The sequence below is a fragment of the Pantherophis guttatus genome, chromosome 12, assembly GCF_059756535.1.
Source record: "Pantherophis guttatus breed Tessera chromosome 12, ASM5975653v1, whole genome shotgun sequence".
In the NCBI taxonomy this organism is placed as follows: Eukaryota; Metazoa; Chordata; class Lepidosauria; order Squamata; family Colubridae; genus Pantherophis; species Pantherophis guttatus.
The window spans coordinates 1,811,093-1,834,643 of NC_142074.1; the positions used below are offsets into that span (position 1 = coordinate 1,811,093).

The window sequence follows — 23,551 nt, forward strand, 5'->3', positions numbered from 1 at the left end:
ACTCCCCAAGGATGCTGGAGGTTGCCATGGAGAGCTCCAGCCAATGAGCTCAGGAGGAGCCTCTGATGTCACAAGCGAAGGCTCTGATTGGCCTGGACCTGAGATTTGAAAAATAACCACCAACGGCTGCCTTCACTTGGGGGCGGGGCTTGTCCATGGATGAACCGCCTCTGAAGGGGCTTCGAGCCCGGATTCGCTTCAGCCAGAGCGGCTCCCTCTGAAGGGGGAACTGGAGAGGTCGGGGAGCCCCAGATTCTGTCCCTTCTTTGCGGGTGAAATTAGAATTTTGTCCCTTGGATCTGGAATCTGGTATTAGGGATCCAGAGAGTCCAGGTTTCCCTCTCCAGGGGAGATGAAAGGGAAACAGGCATAAAAGATCAGATATGGTTCATATTCAAAAGGCCTTGTGAAATGCGCCTAAGAAACAGATAGGTCTTTGCCAGTTTTAGCTGTCCTTCTCACTGCCTGCGAAGGCCAGGTATGACTTAAAGGCCAGACCATAGACTGCCCCCTACAGGCAGTGAGGGGGACAGCTAAAGCTGGCACAGGCCCCGCAGCAGCCTCCATTTTGTGGCGGGAGTCTCTAGTAGAAAGAGGGAAAGCTGGCAAAGGAGGAAACTGGATGTAGTTTTTTTTTCCATCCTTTTTTAACTTTGTTCTGTGTGTGGAAGCTGATCTCTTCTTTTGGCACTTCTAATAAAGTCCATCTTGGTTTAAGCCCCGGAGTTTCCTCAGGGCCTTCCTGCCCCTCCTCAGGCCCGGCTGAGCCCCTGACTGCCAAAGCCAGGCCTGGATGGAGGAAGGTCTCCCCTCAGATCCTCTCCTGGGTCCCCACAGGGCTGGTTTTGGGGCGGGGGGGTGGGGATGGGAGAAAATGGGGGGCAGGGTCAGGAAGGGAGGGGGCGGCTGAAGGAGAAAAATGGGCCAGTGGCTCTTCCCCCTCCCCCCCACAGACGGGGGTCTCAGAAGTGAAGGGGCTCTGAGGAGGGGGAGGGTGAAACCCAAAGTCATTTTTTCCCTAAGTGAATGGGGGCAGGAGGGGGGCAGTGAAGACTGGAGGGTCCTGGGGAATGAAGATTTCCTTGTTTAGAAAGAAAAAAAGGGTTTTTTTTTAGTGCTAGGCCAGTCAGTCAGCTGAGAAAGTCACAAATTAGCTCTCCTGATATCCACTCAAGCCACTTAACCCGATCCTTTCGCTAAGGGCCGCATTCCCTCTTGCAGCTTTTAACTGTTGGGAGAAAAATCCTTCTGGGTTCAGTTCCAAGTGGGGAAAAAGACACGGGATTCATGGAAGTTGCTCGGAAAGAAGGTTTATGGATGAACAGGATCCTTGGAGATCTTGGGTGAAGAAAGGGGGCAGAGATGCGGAGAGTGCCTGGGTTTTATGCCCTCTGTTGGGCTCTGAACGTGAGCTTGTGTCCTGAATGGTGGTCAGACACCCATGGGGCCATGCAGGGGCAACGTTCGGCTGTGTTTTTGAGTCCCAGCCTTGGCTGACTCTTTGAGGAGGTAGATCTTTCTCATGTAGACTAGACTGGCTCAGGCCTTAATGGCCCAGCGACAAAGGTGTTGGGAAACATGTTTCTCCTTTTCTCATCCAGGGAAATATAATATTCTGCCTTTTTAATGTTTCCTGGAATAGTTCATTTTTCTAGGAGAGGGGTAGGTGCTAACTTCCTCCATAACCATGGTTTGTTTTCTGAGGCAGAACCCTTTGGCTGATGGGCGGATGAATTCTCAGAGTCCCAAAGTGAGGTACATTAATTCAGTGGAGACCAGCTGAATAATAATTCATAACTGAAATAAGCTGGGGACAATTTTCTATCTGCAAGGACCATATTCACACAACACTCTTCACCAGGCCAGGGAAATATTCTCACAGCCACCTTGAGACAAAACACAGGCCTAGGTGCAGCCTCCTGAGAGCCTGTAACAAACCACGGATGACAACGGCCACCTCTTCTCTCCTCTGGGATCTCCACAGGACTGGAGTGGGGAGCACATTTCTGAAAGAGAAGGGGCTTCCTCCCCTCTGGGCACAAACTAGCTTCAGTCAGACATGGCAGAGAACATCATGGAGGAGAGCAGCCTTGTTATGTATCAACTTGGCATTCAAGAGGAACAGCCTGAACCCAGAGCCACCCAGGATCTGCTATCAAGGCACTGAGAGGACAATCTGAGGGACATTCAGTGGGGCAACTTTCAAGTAATGGACCTGGGCTACAGGCCATTGTCTGTTCTTCACTGTAAGGATGGACCTGCCTGTTCCTTCTCACTTAGCCCACCCAGTTCTCCCCTCTAGGCCAAGTTGCACTTATTAATGTCCGCCTCCAGACAAGAAATATAATCTCTGAACAACCAACCCAGATGAGCCAGGAACACGGGGACTCTCAACAGCTCCTTCAAAGCCCTTGGAGGTCTTTGTGTGGGTTCTTACACAGCCTTAGGGATAGGAATGTCACAGGGGTCCCACCCCATCAAGAACATCCACACAACCAGAGCAGAGGTGGGTTTCAGCAGGTTCTGATCAGTTCAGGAGAACCGGTAGTAAAAATTCTGACTAGCCCCACCCCCATCTATTCTCTGCCTCCCAGGTCCCAGCTGATCGGGAGGAAATGGGGATTTTGCAGTAATCTTCCCCTGGAGTGGGGTGGGAATGGAAATTTTACAGTATTCTTTCCCTGCCACACCCACCAAGCCACGCCCACCATGCCACACCCATAGAACTGGTAGTAAAAATTTTTGAAGCCCACCACTGAACCAGAGGGAGGGTCACCAGTCCCCCAAACAATTTGCTGGGTGGGTGTGGCAAAAAAACACTGCACCATCCACTACACAGTGGGCACCTCCACGATCTCACCCACAGACCTCAAAGCATGCAGTTTATTTAGTAAACTAATAAATTTCAAAATGGAAAGGATCTGAGTATCTTAAATGAACTATGAAGGACAAGAGAGACAGTGGCAATGAAAAAGATTTCTATCCACTCTGTAACTCTCACTATTTACCCAATGAGATAGTCCACAGGCTGTCACTTTCTTGCCTTAGTCAGCTCTCATCCAAAAATTTATATTGCTAGAAATGATGGGAAGCGTAATTTCGCTTCAGGCAGAAGCAATTTTAAAACCAGCTCCAATTTAGGATTCATAAATCTAATATAATGGAAATATAATATAAGGGAAATCTAATATAAGGGAAAATCCCCAACAGGGCCAACATTTAACATTAGGCAGGGTTCAAGGGTGCCGATTGCGTGTCACCAAACTCCATAGCTCTGGCTGACCTTCCCCAGCGCACTCTGGAAACAAAAAACCATGTTGAAGGACAGGAGAAGTCAGTTCCCTTGAGGTTCAGATACCCCCCCCCCCCCGCATCACTTTCTGGACATGTCCCAACAGGAGGAATCCCAGCCACTACACAGCAGAGCCCCCAGGGATGTTTCCGTGGTTTTTCACTAACATGTTTTTCTCCAGCTAACCCTCCTTGCATTAAAGAACTTTACGGTCCCCAGTGGAAAAGTTGCAACTCCCTGTAATAATCACCACCCCAGTTTTCTGCTACTTCTCCAATAACTGTAAGCATCAGACTGAAGCAATGTGGAAAAGATCCTTCATCAGAAAAGGATAAATGTCTTAGGTTGCATTTGTGTGGCACAAGTTTTCAGGCAGGCAAGAGATTTCTTTTCCAGCTGAAGCTTGGATTGTCTCTGTCTGGATCAGGAAAGCCACCAGCATTTCCATCTTGTGAGAGTGCTTGGAATTCTTGTTCATCTCATCTAGTTCTTTTTGTTAAGAACTGATTCAGCCCCAAGAATTATGGACCTCCTGCTTCTGCTTCTGATGCTGCTGGTGCCCCAGCCAGTCTCTGGGAAGCTGAGAATGAAATGCCTGCTGAGTTTGGAGCACCAGGATGAAAAACAACCATGGAGCTACTACAGGCCAGGAGACCATCTCATTACTATGATCAACACTGCAACAGAAATATTGCATTCAACGTTTCCTTTCAATAGTCCTCCTTCTAATCCGTCTCATTCGTAAGTCGTTTAGAGTGATAGAGATGCATTCCCTTCATTTGCAGTTCTAACACTCTCTTTTTCTTCTTATTTCACTTAATTCTATATTACAGGATATGTTTAATTTCCTGAATGATTTTGATTACCATGGTTTTCCTCTTTTGTCTTATTTTGTGGAAGACACACACCCAAAAAATGGGGCAAAAAAAAAAAACCTGAAGGAAGTTGACGTTATTTTCCTCTCTTTGTAGAATCCTGCGTTCATCACTTAACTGGTCTTTGGTTTTAGATCAATGTTGGCTTAAGGCTCTGTAGACCTGTGGAGACAAAGAGGGTTGATTTAAAAAAAAAAAGAGAATATGATGTTCCTTTCGTTGGTAATAACATGAACGTTTTTTTTTTTTTATAGTAGACTTTCTTTTGGTTATTCAGAAACCCTACGCTTCATTTTTGCCATTCAAGTGATGAATAAGAATTCCCAGCTCCTGCATAATCTCACGCTTGGCTACAACATCCATGACAATTATTTTAGCACTTTACGCACTTCAGATGTCTTGCTGGACACACTCTCCACTGGAGAAGCCAATGTTCCCAATTACCTCTGTGGAAGGAAGGACAACCTTCTGGCTCTTCTTGATGGAGCTAGCAGGGACATCTCCATCCAGATGTCAACCTTAGTAGGCATCTACAAAGTCCCACAGGTTTGTGTGTGTGTGTGTGCTCCTTTATCTGAGTGGGATGGTGTTTGGAGAGCAATAGATCCAACCAAGGATGGGCTTCAAAAATTTTAGCAAGGGGTTCCCTGCCCGGTTGCTGGGTGGGTGTGGCCATGGTGGGCGTGGCCTAGTCTGCCTTCTGCAGCATTGGGGGGGGGGTGTTTTTGCCCTCCCTAGGCTCCGGAGGCTTTTCTCGAGCCTAGATGGATAATTTATTTTTTTATTTATATTCATAAATTGGATTGCTAGGCTATTAAAGAAACTTTGCTCCCACTGATATAATCATTCAATGATAATTGATGAATCAAAGTTATGGTTTTTCAAAAGCAACATCATAGCCATAGATGCCTATTTGATTGTGAGCCAACAGTGCCAGTAACACCTTTCCTTACCCGGGGTAATTTTCACTGAGACTGGATATTGCTTCCCATATCATCCAAAGATGATAGAGAAAAGGCACAAGTGAATTTAGTGTTTTAAAAAAACACATAGCTATCCAGCTTTCTTTCCATTTATTAAAGTATATAATGTCAAACTTACCCTAAGCCCTTATATCAAATTGAAGTTTAGGGCTTAATATATAACACTACTGGAACAAACCCAATGACAGCATCTGAGAAGTATCTTAAGGACGAATAAAAGGACTTCAGCTGCTGTCCTAAGAACTGAATTGGGAATTTATGCAATTTATCCTTTGCCTAAAATCAGTGTATATAGTTACAATTAAAACTGTGGAATCTGACAGACTCCCAATATTCTCTGTGCTAGAACTGTAAAATTTCAATTAAAGGCATCTCAGATTGTACAACTGACAAATTATATTGGGAGGTGTGTTCTCCCTTTGTCTTGTACAACTTCTATTATTGGAATGTCAATTGTCTAAGAAAGAGAGAGATGAGTATTTTGGACTGAACATCACATAAACAAATCTATTGGGATCCACATATTAAAACAATATATATACAATATATAATATATATATTAAAAATTCATCAGAATTTTTAAAAATGCATATAATACAGCCCTTTGTATCAGCAAAGCAGGTCCATTGAGATCTGGATATGTGGGTCTGATTGTGGTTAATTGTAAGGATGATACAGAAATAATTTACATTCTTTTTTGTTCTTAGTTTATTCTCACATTCTGTTTTTATAAACAGATTTATTAATGGCCTGTGTTCTACATTATGCATTTTGATATGATTTAATGGCTAGTCAACAATGAATTATTCTAATATGTTCATGAGAACTAATATTTGGATATGAACTAATATTTGGATTTGATCTGACCCCAAATATAACACAACATTTTTCATTGCTTTTTCAGATCAGTGCTGAACCTGTTTCAGAGGCTCTGAGTGATAAAAGTAAATTCCCCTTTTTCTACCTGATGCTCCCCAAACAAGGATTCCAGTACCCAGCCATTGTCCCACTGCTCCTCCATTTCAAATGGACCTTGATTGGTCTCTTTGCTTCAGGCACAGAGGAGGGAGTGAATTTCATGAGGACTTTTACTCCTATGCTTCTCCAGAATGGAATTTGTGCTGTTATATCACAACAATTCTCAACAACTGGTCATACAGCAGCCCTCAGGGAGGCCCTCTCTAACTGGAGACAAGTCAACGTCTTTGTTCACTTTGTAGAATACGATTCCCTTTGGGCCACAATTCTTCCTTTCCATTTAGCACTCAGGCATTTGCCAGGACCCATTGAAGGGAAAGTCTGGATCTTGACAGTCTTGGGCCATTTCACAATTAGAAGGCACAAACTTCTCAAATTTGTCCATAGTATTTGGGCCTTTGGTTTGCAGAAGAAGTCTGAGCAAATATATAATTCATTTGAACCCCATCTATTTTTGGAACCCCAGGTTGAAGATCATTATTTTCACTGTTCTCTTTCAAAACCCGTCTTTTCTGTCAAAGGCCGGAGAAGATGCACCCAGAAAGCCCCACTGGAGACCCAGGAGAAAAGGGACAGGATGCAGATCATTAATTACCCCCATCTCTACAGTATCATTCGGACTCTGGCCCAGGCCTTGAATGCTGCCTATTCCTCCAGGAGGAGGAGAAGGAAGGAGGGGGAAGAGAGGTTGGGGGCTCTGAGGCTGCAGCCATGGCAGGTAAGAGGTCCTGACAAGGATCCATCCACCTTAGTTACTTTTGAGAAAGTACCCAAAGGAGATGCGGGAGAACCATCTGAGTCTCTTTGTACCACAAAAGGAAAGGAGTTTGGCCAATTTAATCATTCATGGCCTAATATTCCAAAGATCACTCGAAGGATAGTGTTCCAAAGATCTGTCCATCATGACAGATATATTACAAATATACAGATATATCTGTATTTTGATATTAAAAACTTCTAATTAAGAAAAAGATGGGTGCATTTTAAATTGATTCCCATCTTTATGGGTTTATGATTAGATTGTATAGATTTCTTTCCTTCGTAAATCTGAGGGAGCCCCTGAGGCTATCTAACCCAACCCCTCCTCTCTGCAGAAACCCCAACCAATCAGAGAAGGGGAAACTGAACTCTCATTCACTGGCTCAGCTCTAAAACAGCTCCTCTTTTTAGGATGTTTTTCCTCCCATTCAGCCAGAATGTCCCCTCTTGTGACTGAAGTCATGTTTCCACGTCTGACACTCTGGAATAACAGTGAGCCAATCTTATGCTTCTGTCTGCAATCTTGCAGTGATTGGAAGAGGGCTGAATCCCCCCTTCTCCAACCAAGAGATTGTGTCAGTTGGAAAAGAGGCTCCAGACCCCTCCTGATTTTTAGCTTTTCTCCTTGTAATTATCAAGTTAATTATATGATTATTCCTCTAATAAATTAGTTGCTACCACCAATTTTATTATAATCAGTGACCAGTATACATTTTTAATAATATCAAAAAGTACAAATGAAGCCTTAAGGATAGATCTACATGACAGAGCTCTCATCCATCTATTCTTATATGATATACCTTACTTTGTCAAGTCCAAATTGCTAGATATATTTTTCAGATATTTTTCTATTGGATTTAATTTATGCACCTTTCACCGTTGAGAAATTATATATATATATTTTTGGAAGCTGGGAATGTTTTAGTTTTCACTTTAATTTATTTCTAAAAAAGTTCAAAAACAAACCACGAAAACATTAAAAAAACAAAGCACAAGAAGCAAGATATTAAAAACAAGATATTAAAAAAGAGTGCATTAAAAAGTCCTTTTTAAATACACATTTTTCTTTTTAATGTCTTGTTGAAAGTAGGATTTTAAAAAGTGAGCTAAGTAGCTTTATCTAAGAATTGGAATCAATCATGCGTCAAATTATCATGAATTATCAATTCAATCTGCCTGTTATAATGAATATATTGAGGAATAGATGAGCAAGGATTAATTTTTATTCATATCTCCCCAATTATATGAGGAATAGTGAAAATTATTTGAGTACAATTTTTAACCTAGTCTTTTTCCACTTAATTATCACATGAACTGACACTCACTTAACTTGTTTTCTAATCATGATCACATGAAGATGTTTGTTAATACTTTGATGAAATCAGGTTATAACCAAAGCATTCCCACAATCCATTAACAAGTCTAATGATATGTGGAAATGAGCTTGGGGATGGAGGAAAATATGCTGACAAGAAATGATCAGATTTTTAAGAAGAGACTGGACAGCCATTTGTCTGAAATAGCATAGGCCAGTGATGGCGAACCTTTTAGGCACAGAGTGCCCAAACCTGATGACCAGCTGGCCGGCGCTCATGCGTGCCTCGAAAACCCTACAACCAGCTGGATGAGCTGGGGCGATGGCGGGCGTGCCCACAGAGAGGGCTCAGCGTGGCACCTCTGGTACACATGCCGTAGGTTCACCATCATGGGTATAGGCCCTATAGGGTCTCCTGCTTGAGCGAGGGGTTGGACTAGAAGACCTCCTGAGTCCCTTCCAAATCTATTATTTTGTATTCTGTAGATAGGAGGCAGGAGAGCCTTCAGCTGCATAACAGGTAGAGAAAGAAATTCAGAAAGGATCCTGTCTAACTTTTCAGGCTGTAGAAATAGTGTGTGTGTGTGTGTGGGGGGGGTTATATGAAGTTTGATTAACATATTTTGTTAAATCTTTGTTTTGTTTTTTGTTTTTTGTTTTTGCTTTTACTTTTGAAGATAATGGTGACTCTTATTCTCCCAACTAAGAATACTTGCAGGTCAGTTAACTGTAAAAAATTCAAACATGAAAAAACAACATGAGAGAAGAAATCAAAATTTAGGCTTTTAACATTCCTGGAGTTTCCATTTTAGTTTCATCCCTTTCTGGCGAAGAATGAGTTTTGCAACCTTTCTGCGAGAAAACTGTACTTGGACCAAAATGGAGATATAGCAGCAGATCTGGTCATCAGGAGCTGGGTGGTTCTCCCCAAGATGGATCACATTTATCAGCACCCAGGGACGTTTAAAAGAGGGAGACTTCTTATCAACCAAGATGTTCTTTCAAGGCTAAAGTTGCACAACAAGGTGAGTGAAATATTGGTGTTTTTCTCTGTTTTCCAAACTTTAGGAACCATTTTCTTTGGGCTAAGCCTAATCACCATGGTGGATGACCTTCACTGAGAATTGAATGTGAGGAATCATAATTTTCTTAGACTGCTTGGGAGGCTTCACTAGTAATGAAGAAAGTGTCCTTCAAATGCTATGATATGGAACAATGTTCTAAGCTAATTCAGAGAACCTGGGATCCAGGGTGATGATTCTTTAGGACATAGATGATGGTCCTTTTGTCTATACTTATTATCTCCATAAACCTGGGGATAGATCCATTGAGTTCTGGGGATTGTAGTGTTGATAGCCTCAATTTTGCTTATTCCTTGTCATCAAATATCAAAGAAGAAGGCAATTCTGTTTACTAGAGAATGAGTTCAGGTTTGGACTGAATCCAATGAAGTTTACCAAATTTGTGGATGATACTAAGCTGGCAGGAATAGCCAACACTCTAGACGATAGGCTCAAGAGCCAGATGGATCTTGACAGACTTGAACACTGGGCCCTATCTAACAAAATGAAATTCAATGTAGAGAAATGTAAGGCAAGAAAAATCAAAAGCACACATATAGACTGGGTGAAACCAAGCTTAATAGCAATAACTGAGAGGGATCCTGGAGTCTTAGTAGACAACCAATTAAATATGAGTCAAGAGTGTGCAACGGCACCCAAAAAAGCCAATGCAATCCTAAATTGCATTAACAGAGGGATACCATCAAGATCAAGTGAGGTACTAATATCACTCTATAAAGCCCTAGTAAGACCACAACTAGAATACTGCATCCAGTTTTGGTCACCACACTATAAAAAAGATGTTGAGACTCTAGAAAAAGTGCAGAGAAGAGCAATCAAGATGATTAGGGGACTGGAGGTTAAAACATACAAAGAACAGTTGCAGGAAGTGGGCATGGCTGGCCTAGTGAAGAGAAGGACCAGGGGAGATATGATAGCAGTCTTCCAATATTTGAGGGGCTGTCACAGAGAGGAGGGGGTCAAGCTATTTTCCAAGGCACCTGAAGGCCAGACAAGGAATAATGGATGGAAACTAATCAAGGAGAGATTCAACCTGGAAATAAGGAGGAATTTTCTGAGAGTGAGAACCATCAACCCATGGAACAGAAGTTGCCTTCGGAAGTTGTGGGAGCTTCATCACTGGAAGCTTTCAAGAAGAGACTGGACTGCCATTTGTCAGAAATGGTGTTGAGTCTCCAGCTTGGGTGAGGGGTTGGACTAGATGACTTACAAGATCCCTTCCAACTCTAAGTAAAGAGATGTTGTGGATCCTAGTGGAAAAGAAGCTTTGCAATTAGAATTCAGCTTCTCCACATTTATATGCTGCCTGTCTCCCTGTCCAGAGTGACTCTGGATGGTTTACAATAGTGTATTGTTTGTATAATGTCTCATATTGTATAATTCCATGATTGAGAAAACGTGATCCAAAGAAAAGCCTTTCCTGATATCAAATATAACGAGGGAAAATTTGAAAGATTTACCTTGGGACTTTGGCTTGGAAGATAGCTCTTCATCTGAAAACCCCTTGAATCAGGGGTGAAATGCTCCTGGTTCGGACCGGATCACCTGATCCAGTAGCCATGGAGGTGGGTGGTTCAGAGAACCGGTAGCAAAAATCCCTGCTCCCCTCCCCCCATGCCCAGCTGAGCCGCACAATCACCAGAGGCTTTTTTTTTCTTTTAAAAGCATTTTTTCTACAACCTCTTCGGCCGAAAAAATGCTTTTAAAAGTAAAAAAAAAAGCCTCTGATGATTGTGCGGCTCAGCTGGGATCATCAAAGGCTTTTAAAAGAAAAAAAACCCTTTTTTTCTTCTAAATGCCTCTGACGATCCCAGCTGAGTGGCCTGATCGGCAGAGGCTTTTCTGCCGATCAGGCAACTCAGTTAGGATCGTCAGAGCCTTTTGAAAGCATTTTTTTACAACCTCTTTGCTGAAGAGGTTGTAGAAAAAATGGTTTTAAAAGTAAAAAAAAAAAAATGGCCACGCCCACCCAGTCACATTACTCCCCCCCAAGCCACGCCCACAGAACCGGTAGTAACAAATTTTAGATTTCACCACTGCCTTGAATGCCATTCTTTTTCTTGGTGGTCAGTTGCCTTGGTATGGTGGTGGTTGTATTTCGTCTATGGGATGGGTTTGGGTTTGAATCTGGTGAAGAAGATTGGTGGTGGTGTCATGTGTTAATCGGGTCCGGTGTTAATCTTCGTGGCTGGGACTCTTCTGTTGACTAGGGCTAGTTTCCAGATGTCCGGTAGGTGGGAGGAATCGTCGTGTTTATTCATGTTATGGGGGTGTTTCTCTATTTCAATGGCTTCCATGATTATTCTCTTGTTGAAGTGTTCAGTTTTGGAGATTAATTTGGTTCCTTCAAAGTTAATTTCATGTCCTGTTGTTTTAAGGTGCTGGAAAAGGGAGGAAGTTTTTTCTTCTTTTCTGATTGCATTCTTGTGTTCTGCAATGCTTGCATTTATTCTCCTATTAGTTTGTCCAATGTATGTGGCTGGACAGATTTTGCATGGTATTTCATAGACTCCTTGGTTTTCTAGCTGGATCTTGTCTTTGGGGTTTCTTAAGATGTTGGCTATTTTTTGGTCAGTGCAGAAGGCTGTCTTGATATTGTGTTTGTGGAGAATTTTGCTGATTTTATCTGTGGTGCCTTTGATGTAAGGGAGGAGGGCGATGCCGTTGTCCTGTTTTGTGTCTCGGTTCTTGGGGGGTGTCTCCCTTTGGATTAGGTTGGTAATTGTGTTTCTTTGGAATCCTTTAGAGATTAATACATTTGTGAGAGTGTGTAATTCAGTTTTCAGGTGGTCTTAGCTGGCTAGGCGTTTGGTTCTGGAGATGAGAGTCTTGGCTATGGAGTTGATCTGTGCAGGGTGGTGATGTGATGGTGTGTTTAAGTAGCGATTAGTCTGTGTTTTTTTCTGGTAGATGGTGTGTCCTAGGGAGCCGTTGGGTTTTTTGTAGATTAGGACGTCCAGAAAGGGGAGTTGGTTGTTAGCGTCTATTTCCATAGTAAATTGTATTTTGGGATGTAGGCTGTTGAGGTGTGTGAGAAAGTTGTCCAGTTTTTCTTTTCCGTGTAGCCAAATTATGAAAGCGTCATCTACATATCTAAGCCAGAGTTTGGGTTTGTGTTCAGATTTATCTAAAGCATTGGTTTCAAAGTGTTCCATGTATAAGTTTGCGATGACGGGTGAGAGGGGTGATCCAATAGGTGCTCCTTCTATCTGTTTGTATCTTTGTCCATTGTGGATGAAGTGTGCGTTGGTTAGGCAGTAGTTGGTCAGATCTAGGATGTGCTTGGAGGGTTGTATTTGTTTTGGATAGCTGTCAAGCCTTCTTTAATAGGTATTTGGGTGAAGAGGGATATGACATCGAAGCTCACGAGTAGGTCGCTGGGTTGTAGGTTTTGTTTCTTTATTGTTTCTATGAAGTGGAATGAGTTTTGTACGTGTGAGGTGATGGATTCTGTGTAGGGCTGAAGTTGTTTGGCAAAAAATTTGGCAAGATTCTGTAGAGGTGAGTCTATGGAGCTGACTATGGGTCTGAGTGGTGTTCCTTCTTTGTGTATCTTGGGGAGGCCATAGAGCTTGGGGCATCTGGATGATTTCTCTCTGGGGATGATTCTTTGCTGGATCTCTTCACTGATGGGAGAGGCTTTTATTTTGGATTTGGTGGGTTTTTCCAGGTAGGTGGTGGGGTCTGTGTTTAGAGGTTTGTAAGCGGGGTCTTGGAATAGGTTGGATAGTTTAGCTTGGTAGTCAGATGTGTTTAACACCACTGTGGCATTACCTTTGTCTGCTGGGAGAATGATTATGTTATTGTCTTTCCTCAAGTTGGTGAGTGCTTTTTGTTCTTCTTTGTGTGCACAGCCAAGCCCTCACCCAATCAGAGCATAGCCAAGCCCCCTCCCATTCAAAACACACCTCCACCCAATCAGAACACAGCCATGTTCCCACCTAATCAGTTCATACCCCCACTGGCAGTTGAAAAGAAGAAACAACCATGATCACACATTGCTCCTAGAAGCACAAGGCTGAAGACACCAACCTGAAAATGATGAATGAGACTTCATCGAAATGTCGCCAAGGTACTTCTAATTTTATGCGGGACAAAACCCAAAGACTAACCAAAGACCAAAGTCTTTGGAATAACCAAAGACCTACATATATATATATGTATATATATATATGTGTGTATAGTTAATATTTCGGGTTTCTTCCCGTGTAATTGTGGATATATCCCTAAAAGGGTAGAAGCGACGTTTCGACAGAATCTCATCTGCCATCATCAGGCTTATGTGAGGAGTCTTTTGCAGTAACTGCCGTTACTATTTCAAATCTGGTGCTGGTAGTCTGGGATGGCTCCACCTTTTCATTCTGATTGGTTGGGAGTCCCAGAATGTGTTTATTGGCTTGGCTTCGGGTGTATGGTCGGTTTTTCTCCACTAGGTGGCAGGGCTTCATCTTTGTGGCTGGTTTGAATATGATTGGGTTGGGACTTGTACATGCCTTTTGATTAATACTTGATCTATGTTTTATATTTGGTGTTAAGATTCGTCTATTTATGAGAGCATATATATGTATATATATGTTTACTGAGACACCTGGTCTACCCCAACATGTGGGAGGGGGCATTCTGCTCCCTTTTGCCTTTCAGCTCCAATCCAGGAGCCCTCAAGCAGTCGCATTCACGACAAACCATTTTATAACAAATATATATTTTGCTGATAAAGAAATAAAGGGAGACTAGTATAGATCTATTTCAAGCTTTTTAGCTCTCATCGGCCAGCCATAAGGGTATGGCTGGCTGATGAGAGCTAAAAAGCTTGAAATACTAGTCTCCCTTTATTTCTTTATCAGCAAAATATATATTTGGTGTATTTATTTATTTATTTATTATTATTTAAATTTTTATACCACCCTTCTCCCGAAGGACTCAGGGCGGTGCACAGCCAACACTAAAACACACATATACAAAATGTATGTATGTATGTATGTATGTATGTATGTATGTATGTATATATGTATTAAATAACAGATATACAATAAGTATAGTTTTATGTCCTTATAAGGACATCCGCCCGGATTGGCTGCCAGCCATCGGGTGGGAAAGTTTAAATAACTGTCAGGGGCGGTGCGACTGCCGGAGTGAATATAAGGAGAGCTCCAGCAGCGCGCAGCCAGTCTTGCTACTGTTTCTTGTTCTAAATAAAGTTACAAATGTAACGAGCTGGTCGCGTCTTCCATTCTTGCGCTGATCTAACACTGGCGACGAAGGACTAGAGAAAGAGACGAACCTCGTGGCGCCAAGCCAACAAGACCAAGACTCCGGCACCTGAAACCACAGTAGCCATTTCCGAAGGCATGGCATCCGCTGAAGTCACTTTGCCAGCCCTTGCTCCATTCCGCCCAGGGAAGGACAAGTGGAAATCCTACGTGGTCAAATTCCGGCAATACCTGAGAGGCAACAACATCAGGGATGCCGATGATGACCGAAAAAAGGGCATCTTCTTGGCCAACTGCGGCTCCGAAGTCCTTGATATGGCAATCAATCTCGTAGCACCACGAGACATCGAAGAAGTGCCATGGACGGACCTTCTGCAGATCCTGGAAGAATACTATGCCCCAACTGGAACACCAGTGGCGAACCGTTTCACCTTCCATCAGAGGGACCAAAAGGAAGGTGAGACCATTAAAGAATTCGTGGCCGCCCTGCGCCAGATTGCAGCCAGCTGTGAGTTCGACCACGTGGACAACGCCATCGCTGACCGTGTGGTTTTCGGCATGAGGGACAGAGGCCTGCAAAAGAAATTCCTGAGCAGGAAGAAACTCGTGCTCAAGGATGTGGTGGAGGAAGCCACCGCATCCGAAATCTCGGAGAAAGCGGCTGCCGCAGTAAGCAGAGCTAAGGGAATCCACAAGATTCACTCATCAGCGCAATCATCAACCGAGGATTCCACAGCTGGATCCGAGTCGGAGGAGGAGTCCACCGTACACAAGGTATCCAGACCCCCAAGGCGGGAAACCGCCCAACGAAGCTACAAGGGGGAGCGCTGTGCCAGCTGCAGAGGGGACCATGCCAGGGCGACCTGCAAGTGGAGAGATGCGACCTGCCGACGCTGCAACAGAAGGGGTCACATCGCCGAAGCTTGCAGAGCCGAGGAACCAGCCCCAGAGCCATCCAGCCACCGTCCCCGCGAGAATCGGAAGGATTACCAGAGATCATCCAAACGGTCCTCTGGCCCATCTAGATGCAGAGACGATGATTTTCCCTGGAGCGGAGTGGTCCACCAGACGACCATCGCACACACGAACTCACACAATGCCACCAAGTTCCACGTGACCATCCACGTGGAGGGAGCACCCTGCGAAATGGAGGTAGACTTGGGCTCGGTCTACTCCATCATGGACTGGCAACAATTGAAGCGCCTGCAACCCAGCATCACCAAGCGAGACCTGAAGCCATTACACTCCAAGCTCGTCGACTTTGGGGGGAACCCCATCGGAGTGTTAGGAAGAGCCAACATCCGAGTCGCCTACAACGAGTTCAAAGGCAAGCTTCCCATCACCGTCGTGAAGGACAGCCGACCAAACCTGCTAGGAGTGGAGTGGTTTAAGCCGCTAGGGCTTTCAATCGAAGGCATCAACCAAATTCGCAGGGACGAACTCGACAACCTCATCGAAGAGTTCAAGGAAGGCTTCGATGGTAAGCTGGGGAAATTTGTGGGGAGGCCAATCTCTTTTAATCTGGACAAGGGAATCACCCCAATTAGGCTGAAGCCCCGCCGGGTTCCATTTGCCCTGCGGCCTAAAGTAGACGAGCAGCTGGATAAGCTGATCGCCCAGGGCATCCTGGAACCGATCGATCATGCCTCATGGAAGACACCCATTGTGACCCCACTGAAGCATGATGGGTCTGTGCGCATCTGCGCCGACTATCGTTGTACCATCAACAAGGCGTTGGCACAGAGCGCATACCCAGTCCCTGTAGTGCAGCACCTGTTGCATTCCCTGGGAACTGGCACAATTTTTGCAAAACTGGACCTGGCCCAGGCTTACCAGCAACTGCCAGTGGACGAAAAAACGGCGGAGGCCCAAACCATAGTCACACACAGGGGGGCATTCAAATGCAACCATCTCCAGTTTGGAGTCAGCGCTGCCCCTGGCATCTTCCAATCAATGATGGAACGCCTCCTCCAAGGCGTTCCAGGGGTGGTGCCATACTTTGACGATGTGCTGATCTCCGGAGATTCACAGGCACAACTCCTTGAAAGGCTCAGGCTTGTCCTGCAGCGCTTCAAGGCCAAGGGCTTGAGAGTCAGGAGAGATAAGTGCATCCTAGGAGTACAGGAAGTCGAGTTCCTGGGCTACCTCATTGATAGCACTGGCATCCACCCCACCAAATCTAAAGTGAAGGCAATCCATGAAGCTCCGAGCCCCAAAAACAAAACGGAACTTCAGGCATTCCTTGGGTTGCTCAACTTCTATGCAATGTTTCTTAAACAGAAAGCCATAGTTGCTGAGCCACTCCACCGCCTGCTGGGGAAAGCGGCTTCCTGGAAGTGGGGCCAAGAAGAGGAAGCAGCATTCCGAGCCGTAAAAGGACTGCTAACTTCAAAAAGCGTCCTCATCCAGTACAATGAGACGCTCCCCATCAAGCTAACCTGCGATGCGTCGCCCTACGGGGTGGGGGCAGTCCTCAGCCATGAACTGCCCAACGGCTCAGAAGCCCCCATAGCATACTTCTCGAAGACCATGTCCAGCGCAGAACGCAACTACAGCCAGCTGGACAAAGAAGCTCTGGCCATCGTGGCAGGAGTGAAACGTTTCCACGAATACCTCTATGGGAGACGTTTCACCATAGTAACCGACCACAAGCCTCTCCTGGGGCTCCTCGCAGGTGACCAACCCACCCCGACCTTCATGTCCCCGCGGATGACGAGATGGGCCATCTTCTTAGCCGGCTACTCCTACAGGCTCGTGCACCAGCCAGGCACAGCCATAGGAAACACCGACGCGCTGAGCAGATGCCCATTGAAGGATCCAGTAGAAGACCCAGCCCCCACGCTCCACCTCTTCCACATAGACGACGACGCCAGCTGTCCAGTCTCGTCCGCAGATGTGGCCGTCCACACCCAGAAGGACCCCACACTCCGCCAAGTGAAGTCCTGGATCCTCAGAGAGTGGCCATCGGAGAAGACGGAGGAGAAGTTCAGCCCGTTCACCAGGAAGCAGAAGGAGCTGTCTACCATGAAGGGCTGTTTGCTATGGGGAGACAGGGTGCTGATCCCTAGCACTCTGCAACGGCGGACACTAGAGACTTTACATAAAGGGCACCCAGGCATCGTCCGCATGAAGGCCCTGGCACGGAGTTACGTCTGGTGGCCCTCACTGGACAGAGACATCGAAGAGTGGGTCTCCAGATGTGACCCGTGCCAAGAAGTTCGCCCAGCGCCGCCACAAGCCGAAACAGCTAAGTGGGAGACCCCCAGCAACCCCTGGTCGAGGATCCACATCAACTTCGTGGGTCCGATGCAAGGGCGCCACCTCCTCATTGTGGTAGATGCCTTCTCCAAGTGGCTCGAGGTGGTACCCATGGCATCTACCACAACGGAAGCGACGATCCGGGCCCTGCGTCGCCTGTTCGCCACCCATGGACTACCGGATGTGCTGGCCATGGAGGCGTTCCTGGCAGGACTGGGCATCCGCCATGCCCTGTCTGCCCCGGCCGGCTGGGAACGGGCAAGCGAAACGAATGGTGAGACTCACCAAGGAGGCATTCACCAAGATGGGCACGGGCGACTGGCAGGAAAGGATAGACAACTTCCTCCTCACCCAGCACATCACGCCGCATGCCACCACCCACAAGAGCCCGGCCGAGCTGTTGATGGGCAGAAGGTTGAGGTCACCATTGGACCGGCTACACCCCCAATACAGCCCAGAAGTGACCGCGACGGCCAGCCGCCCGCTTCGCGCCTTCAGCAAAGGAGATTTGATTTTCACGCTGAATTTCCATGGCTCTCCTAAGTGGCTGAAGGGGAAGATAGACAGCACAACCGGCCCGAGGTCCTACACCGTGGAGCTGGAAGATGGACAGGTCTGTAGACGTCACATCGACCAGCTCCGGAAAAGGTGGGGGGAGCGCAAGAAAACCAGCCTGAAGAGGTAGGCCTGCAACACCCCGACGAGGTAGGCCTGCAACACCCCGGCGAGGTAGACCTGCAACACCCCTGCGAGGCAGGCCTACAACACCCCGACGAGGTAGGCCTGCGACACCCCGACGAGGTAGGCCTACCACACCCCAGCGAGGCAGGCCACCGCCACCCCGACGAGGCCGGCTGAGCCCACTACCAGGCACTGACACACCGACAGTCCAGAGCGGTAGACCGGGGCCAGCCGCATGGGGGATGGCCAAACCAACCCGGTGAGGTGGGCACCCGGCACGGCAGGGCAAGAGACTACCAGCCCATCCCACAAGTAGACAGGGACCTGCCCAAGGGGGAAGCATCACACCCCCCCAGCAAAGGCGACCCACGACAGCCCTGCCAAGGAGACCTCCACTCCGGGCGAGTAGAGCGGGGACCATCCGAGATGGGCACACCGCAGCACGGGGGTGAGGGTGGCACACAACTCCCCAGCGAGGGGGACCCCCGCCCAGCACAGAAGACAACCCGGCAACAACAACCCAGCCCAGATGACCCCAACCACCAACCAACGGTAGACCAGGGACTAGGGCGAAGGGAAAGCCGACAACAACCCGGCCAGGGAGGCCTGCGACACCCCGGCACGGGAGACCTCCACCAACCCATGGAGGCAGCACCGCAACGCCAGCCCGACCAGGTCGACCACCGCCGACCCGACGGGGTAGGCCAACGCCAGCCCGGCCAAGGAGACCTGCGCCACCCCTGCGAGGTCGGACATCACAACCCGAGTCAACACCACCCACCGCTGGCAGACCGGACCCGAGGGCACCGATCTGAACCACCCACCAGACGACAACGAGCCGAACCGCAGCGCCCGGGAGACCGGGGAGGAGCAAGTGACAGCCTGGGACTTACCGAGACTCACACACTCTTCCCGGGTCGGAACCGAGCAGCCTCGACGAAACGATAGATCCACAGGCCAGGAGGAAGACCACCAGAACCAGCCATCCACGGTCTGCGGTCCGGCCAGAGGCGCTGAGGGTGACCCCGCACACTCACCAGCCGAACCGAACCCGGTTCCGGGGAGGGAACCAGGAGACACAGGAGCCCCGTCCGTCCAGGTCGGGGACGAGGAAGAAGTGAGACTGCGCAGGTCAACTAGGGTGCTGAGGCATCCTACGTACCTGCGGGACTACGTAATGTTTATAAATGAACTTTGAATGTTTTTTGCGGACTAAGGGGGGAGGAGTGTTATGTCCTTATAAGGACATCCGCCCGGATTGGCTGCCAGCCATCGGGCGGGAAAGTTTAAATAACTATCAGGGGCGGTGCGACTGCCGGAGCGAATATAAGGAGAGCTCCGGCAGCGCGCAGCCAGTCTTGCTACTGTTTCTTGTTCTAAATAAAGTTACAAATGTAACGAGCTGGTCGCGTCTTCCATTCCTGCGCTGATCTAACATATAGACATAATTATGAATATATGAGATGGATACAAATAAAATCTCCTACATCTGTTTGGAATGAGTCAGAGATTTCATATTTACCTCAGTGAAGATCAGAAGCTTCTTGGCTAATGTCCATGTCTACCTCCCTTTTCCATGGGTGGTGAGTCCTAACACATTTTCTTTGGCATTCCTTGTTTTTCTGCTTAGTCCCTGCCTCAGTCCAAATGTGTGGAAAGTTGTCAACCTGGATTTGTCAAGGGGGCTCGAGAAGGAGAGCCAGTTTGCTGCTATGACTGCGTTCCTTGTTCGGAGGGGACCTTCTCCACTCAGGAAGGTGGGTCACACTGAGGAAAATGGGAGGCCTTGTGGAACTGGATCCATCCAGAGCATTTTTGTGAATGTACTGTGAAAAAACACTTCTAAGCTTAACTGTTTTCTTGTTTATTTTCAAAATGCACAATTTCATATTTAATGGGAAGAATAACTGAAAGATTGAGAGATTAAGAAGAGATAGGAAGGTAAAGCAGATTGGGCAAACTTTATCATTGTCAGGGAAAATAATTCCTCTGCCTGTTAGTTTGGATGTGTCCTTCCATCTTAACCTTTCTAGGAACATCTGAATTGTTTGAAATTTGTCTTATGTCCATTGCTTTTCTTCATCTGAGGCATATTGACATTATGTCATCCCCCTAAATTGATGCATTAAAAGTTATATCAAGCAATCAATTCTATTAAGGTCATCAACCACTATAAGCAGAAAGATCTTGAAGGATCAGAGATAAGATCCTTTTGGATATTTTCAGCTTGTCCTCTCTCTCTCTCTCTCTCTCTCTCTCTCTCTCTCTCTCTCTCTCTCTCTCTCTCTCTCTCTCTCCCTCCCTCCCTCCCTCCCTCCCTCCCTCCCTCCCTCCCTCCCCCCTCTCTCTCCTCCCTCCCTCCCCCCTCTCTCTCCTCCCTCCCTCCCTTCTTTCCTTCTTCTCTCTCTCTCTCTCTCTCTCTCTTTCCTTCCCCCCTCTCTCATGAACAAATACAGACCTAAATTTCTTTCTCTTTGTAAATACTGTGGGTGGGTGTTTAAAAAACCACTCTCATGTTACCTTCATTAATCTTACTTCAGAGACTCTGTGTAATGTTTACATTATGGACTGAAATGATCTTTTTCTACCACCAAACTAGATTTCAGAGGAAAGACATCCACTGGTTCAGTGTATTGGGAAATGCCATCTGGCAGGACCCAGGAAGTATTCCTAGAAAGATTATCAGATTCATTATTTACCTTTAATAAAGTAGGTTTCTAGGAGAGTTCTTCTTATTAACCAGGAAATGCTTTAGGTCCTTGGACTTTCCCCAATTTCATACACCTGAGCTATAATATTTTTAGAAAATAGTATTTCCAAAAAAGTTTCTTGGACTTGTTAAGCAATGCATCATGGAAAATGTCCCTCTTATTAGCTTTTGTCCCAAAAAGATATTTCTTGAAAGTTAAAAGAATAGAATGTTAAAGAAATACTGGTTTTTGGCTTTCTCAGATACAGTTCGTGGTGTTCCTGGTATGTTCCTGGTATCACTTATTGTCTGAAGAAGGTATAACTTGAAAAATAAAAGTATAAGATAATAAAGGATTTTTTTGTTTTGTTTTCTCAGATACGGAAAAATGCACCAAGTGTCCGGATGATAAATATCCAAATGAGAACAGAATCCACTGTATCCCCAAAGTTATAACCTTCCTGTCTTTTGAAGAACATCTGGGAATCGTCCTGGACTCTTTTGCCCTACTCTTGTCCCTAACCACAGGACTTGTTTTAATCATCTTCATTCAATACAGAGAAACTCCCCTTGTCAAAGCCAACAACCGGGACCTCTCTTACATCCTCCTGGTCTCCCTCCAGCTTTGCTTCTTGTCTCCTTTTCTCTTTATTGGTCAACCAAGGAAAGCCACCTGCCTTCTCCGACAAACGGTCTTCAGCATCATCTTCTCAGTTGCCATTTCTTCTCTCTTGGCCAAAACTATCATGGTGGTGCTGGCCTTCCTGGCCACAAAACCAGGAAACAGAGTGAAGAGATGGTTGGGGAAGAGCTTGGCCAACACCATCATCCTTTCTTCTGCTGCTGTTCAAATTGTCATCTGCTCCATCTGGCTGGGAGTTTCTCCCCCCTTCCCTGACTCTGACCTCCACTCCCAGCCTGGAGAGATCATCCTGCAGTGCAACGAAGGGGCCATTGTCATATTCTACATCACCCTCAGCTACATGGGCTTCCTGGCTGCCATCTGCTTCACGGTGGCTTTCCTGGCCAGGAATCTGCCTGGGGCCTTCAACGAAGCCAAGCTGATCACCTTCAGCATGCTGGTCTTCTGCAGTGTCTGGGTGACTTTTGTGCCCACCTACCTGAGCACCAAAGGGAAATACATGGTGGCTGTGCAGGTCTTCTCCATCCTGGCCTCCAGTGCTGGTCTGCTGGTCTGCATCTTCATCCCCAAGTGCTACATTATCTTTCTGAGACCAGACCTGAACACAAAGGAATGTCTTACAGCCAGAATCAATGTAAAAACATGAGACATGAGACCATTATGATATTGGAAGAATTGTTAATGTTTGTTTTATTTGAAATAAAATATTATTTCCATTCAGATAGCATGCAGAAGAATATCATATGTCTGTGTTTGAAATGGTAAATAGTTCAACGACTGTTCCCTTCTGTTTCATCTCAATAAATCTTGTGAAAATAATAAACTCAATAAATTGTGAAAATCATGCAGAGCAATTTACTTTTCTGCAATAGCCAATGAACACAACACATTTTAAGAAATCATCTTATCCTATTATTCTATCCTATTATCAGTAGCTAAATTGTATGTGTCTGAGAGAGTGAATAGGAAAATGTTGTTTGATAAACTCCATCAGAACCATTGCCTGACCCATAAAGCCAGATAGGGTTGGTGCCTCCCAGTCCTCCCCCTCCCACAGCTGGTCCCACCCTACCATGTGCATCCTCACAACCCCCAGATACCCCGAAACCATTTTCTGGGTTAGGGTCAGGGTGGCAAGATCACACCATCCACCACGTTGTGGGCAGTTTCACCATCTCAGCTACAGGCTTCACAGCCCACACTTTATTCAAAAATCTTACATAGCCACTGAAAAACTACACAAAAAGAGTAAATGAAAAGGAAAAAAATGTACCAATTCTATAATTTTGTCCCTATTTACCAGTGGTGATATGCTCCCGGTTCGGACCAGCTCGGGCGAGTAAGTAGCGATGGTGGCGGGCAGTTCGGAGAACTGGTAGCAAAAATCCCTGCCCCCGCCCCCCATGCCCAGCTGAGCCACGCGATCATTAGAGCCTTTTTTTTCCTTTTAAATGGCTCTGACCAGCCAAGCTCTCACGATCCCAGCTGAGTTGCCTGCTAATCAGGCTACTTAGCTTGGATCGCCAGAGGGATGTAAAAGAAAAAAATGTTTTCCTTATAAATGGCTCTGCCTGCTAATTGGTAGCAAAAATCCCTCCCCCTCCCCCCCTCAGTTTGCTTACTTTAGCTGCTGGTGGCAACACCTTGCTGTAATCACTGTAATCGATTGCATCAGCAAGCAACTGAATCTCCCTGCCTGCAATCAAGCAGGCAGGGAGTTGTGGACTTCAACTCCCAGAATTCCTCAGCCAGCAAAGCAAAGGTGGCTGAGGAATTCTGGGAGTTG

General features: G+C 46.2%; 1 protein-coding gene across 1 annotated transcript; it reads left to right on the plus strand.

Moving 5' to 3' along the window:
- The first annotated feature begins 26 nt into the window (after positions 1-26).
- On the plus strand, positions 27-22,606 carry LOC117675917 (vomeronasal type-2 receptor 26-like). Its single transcript, XM_087877531.1, has 6 exons — positions 27-4,033; positions 4,422-4,713; positions 6,055-6,846; positions 9,015-9,227; positions 20,064-20,190; positions 21,501-22,606. The coding sequence occupies exons 1-6, from the start codon at positions 3,816-3,818 to the stop codon at positions 22,409-22,411; spliced, it is 2,553 nt and encodes an 850-aa protein (XP_087733657.1). The 5' UTR covers positions 27-3,815; the 3' UTR covers positions 22,412-22,606.
- The last annotated feature ends 945 nt before the right edge of the window (positions 22,607-23,551 follow it).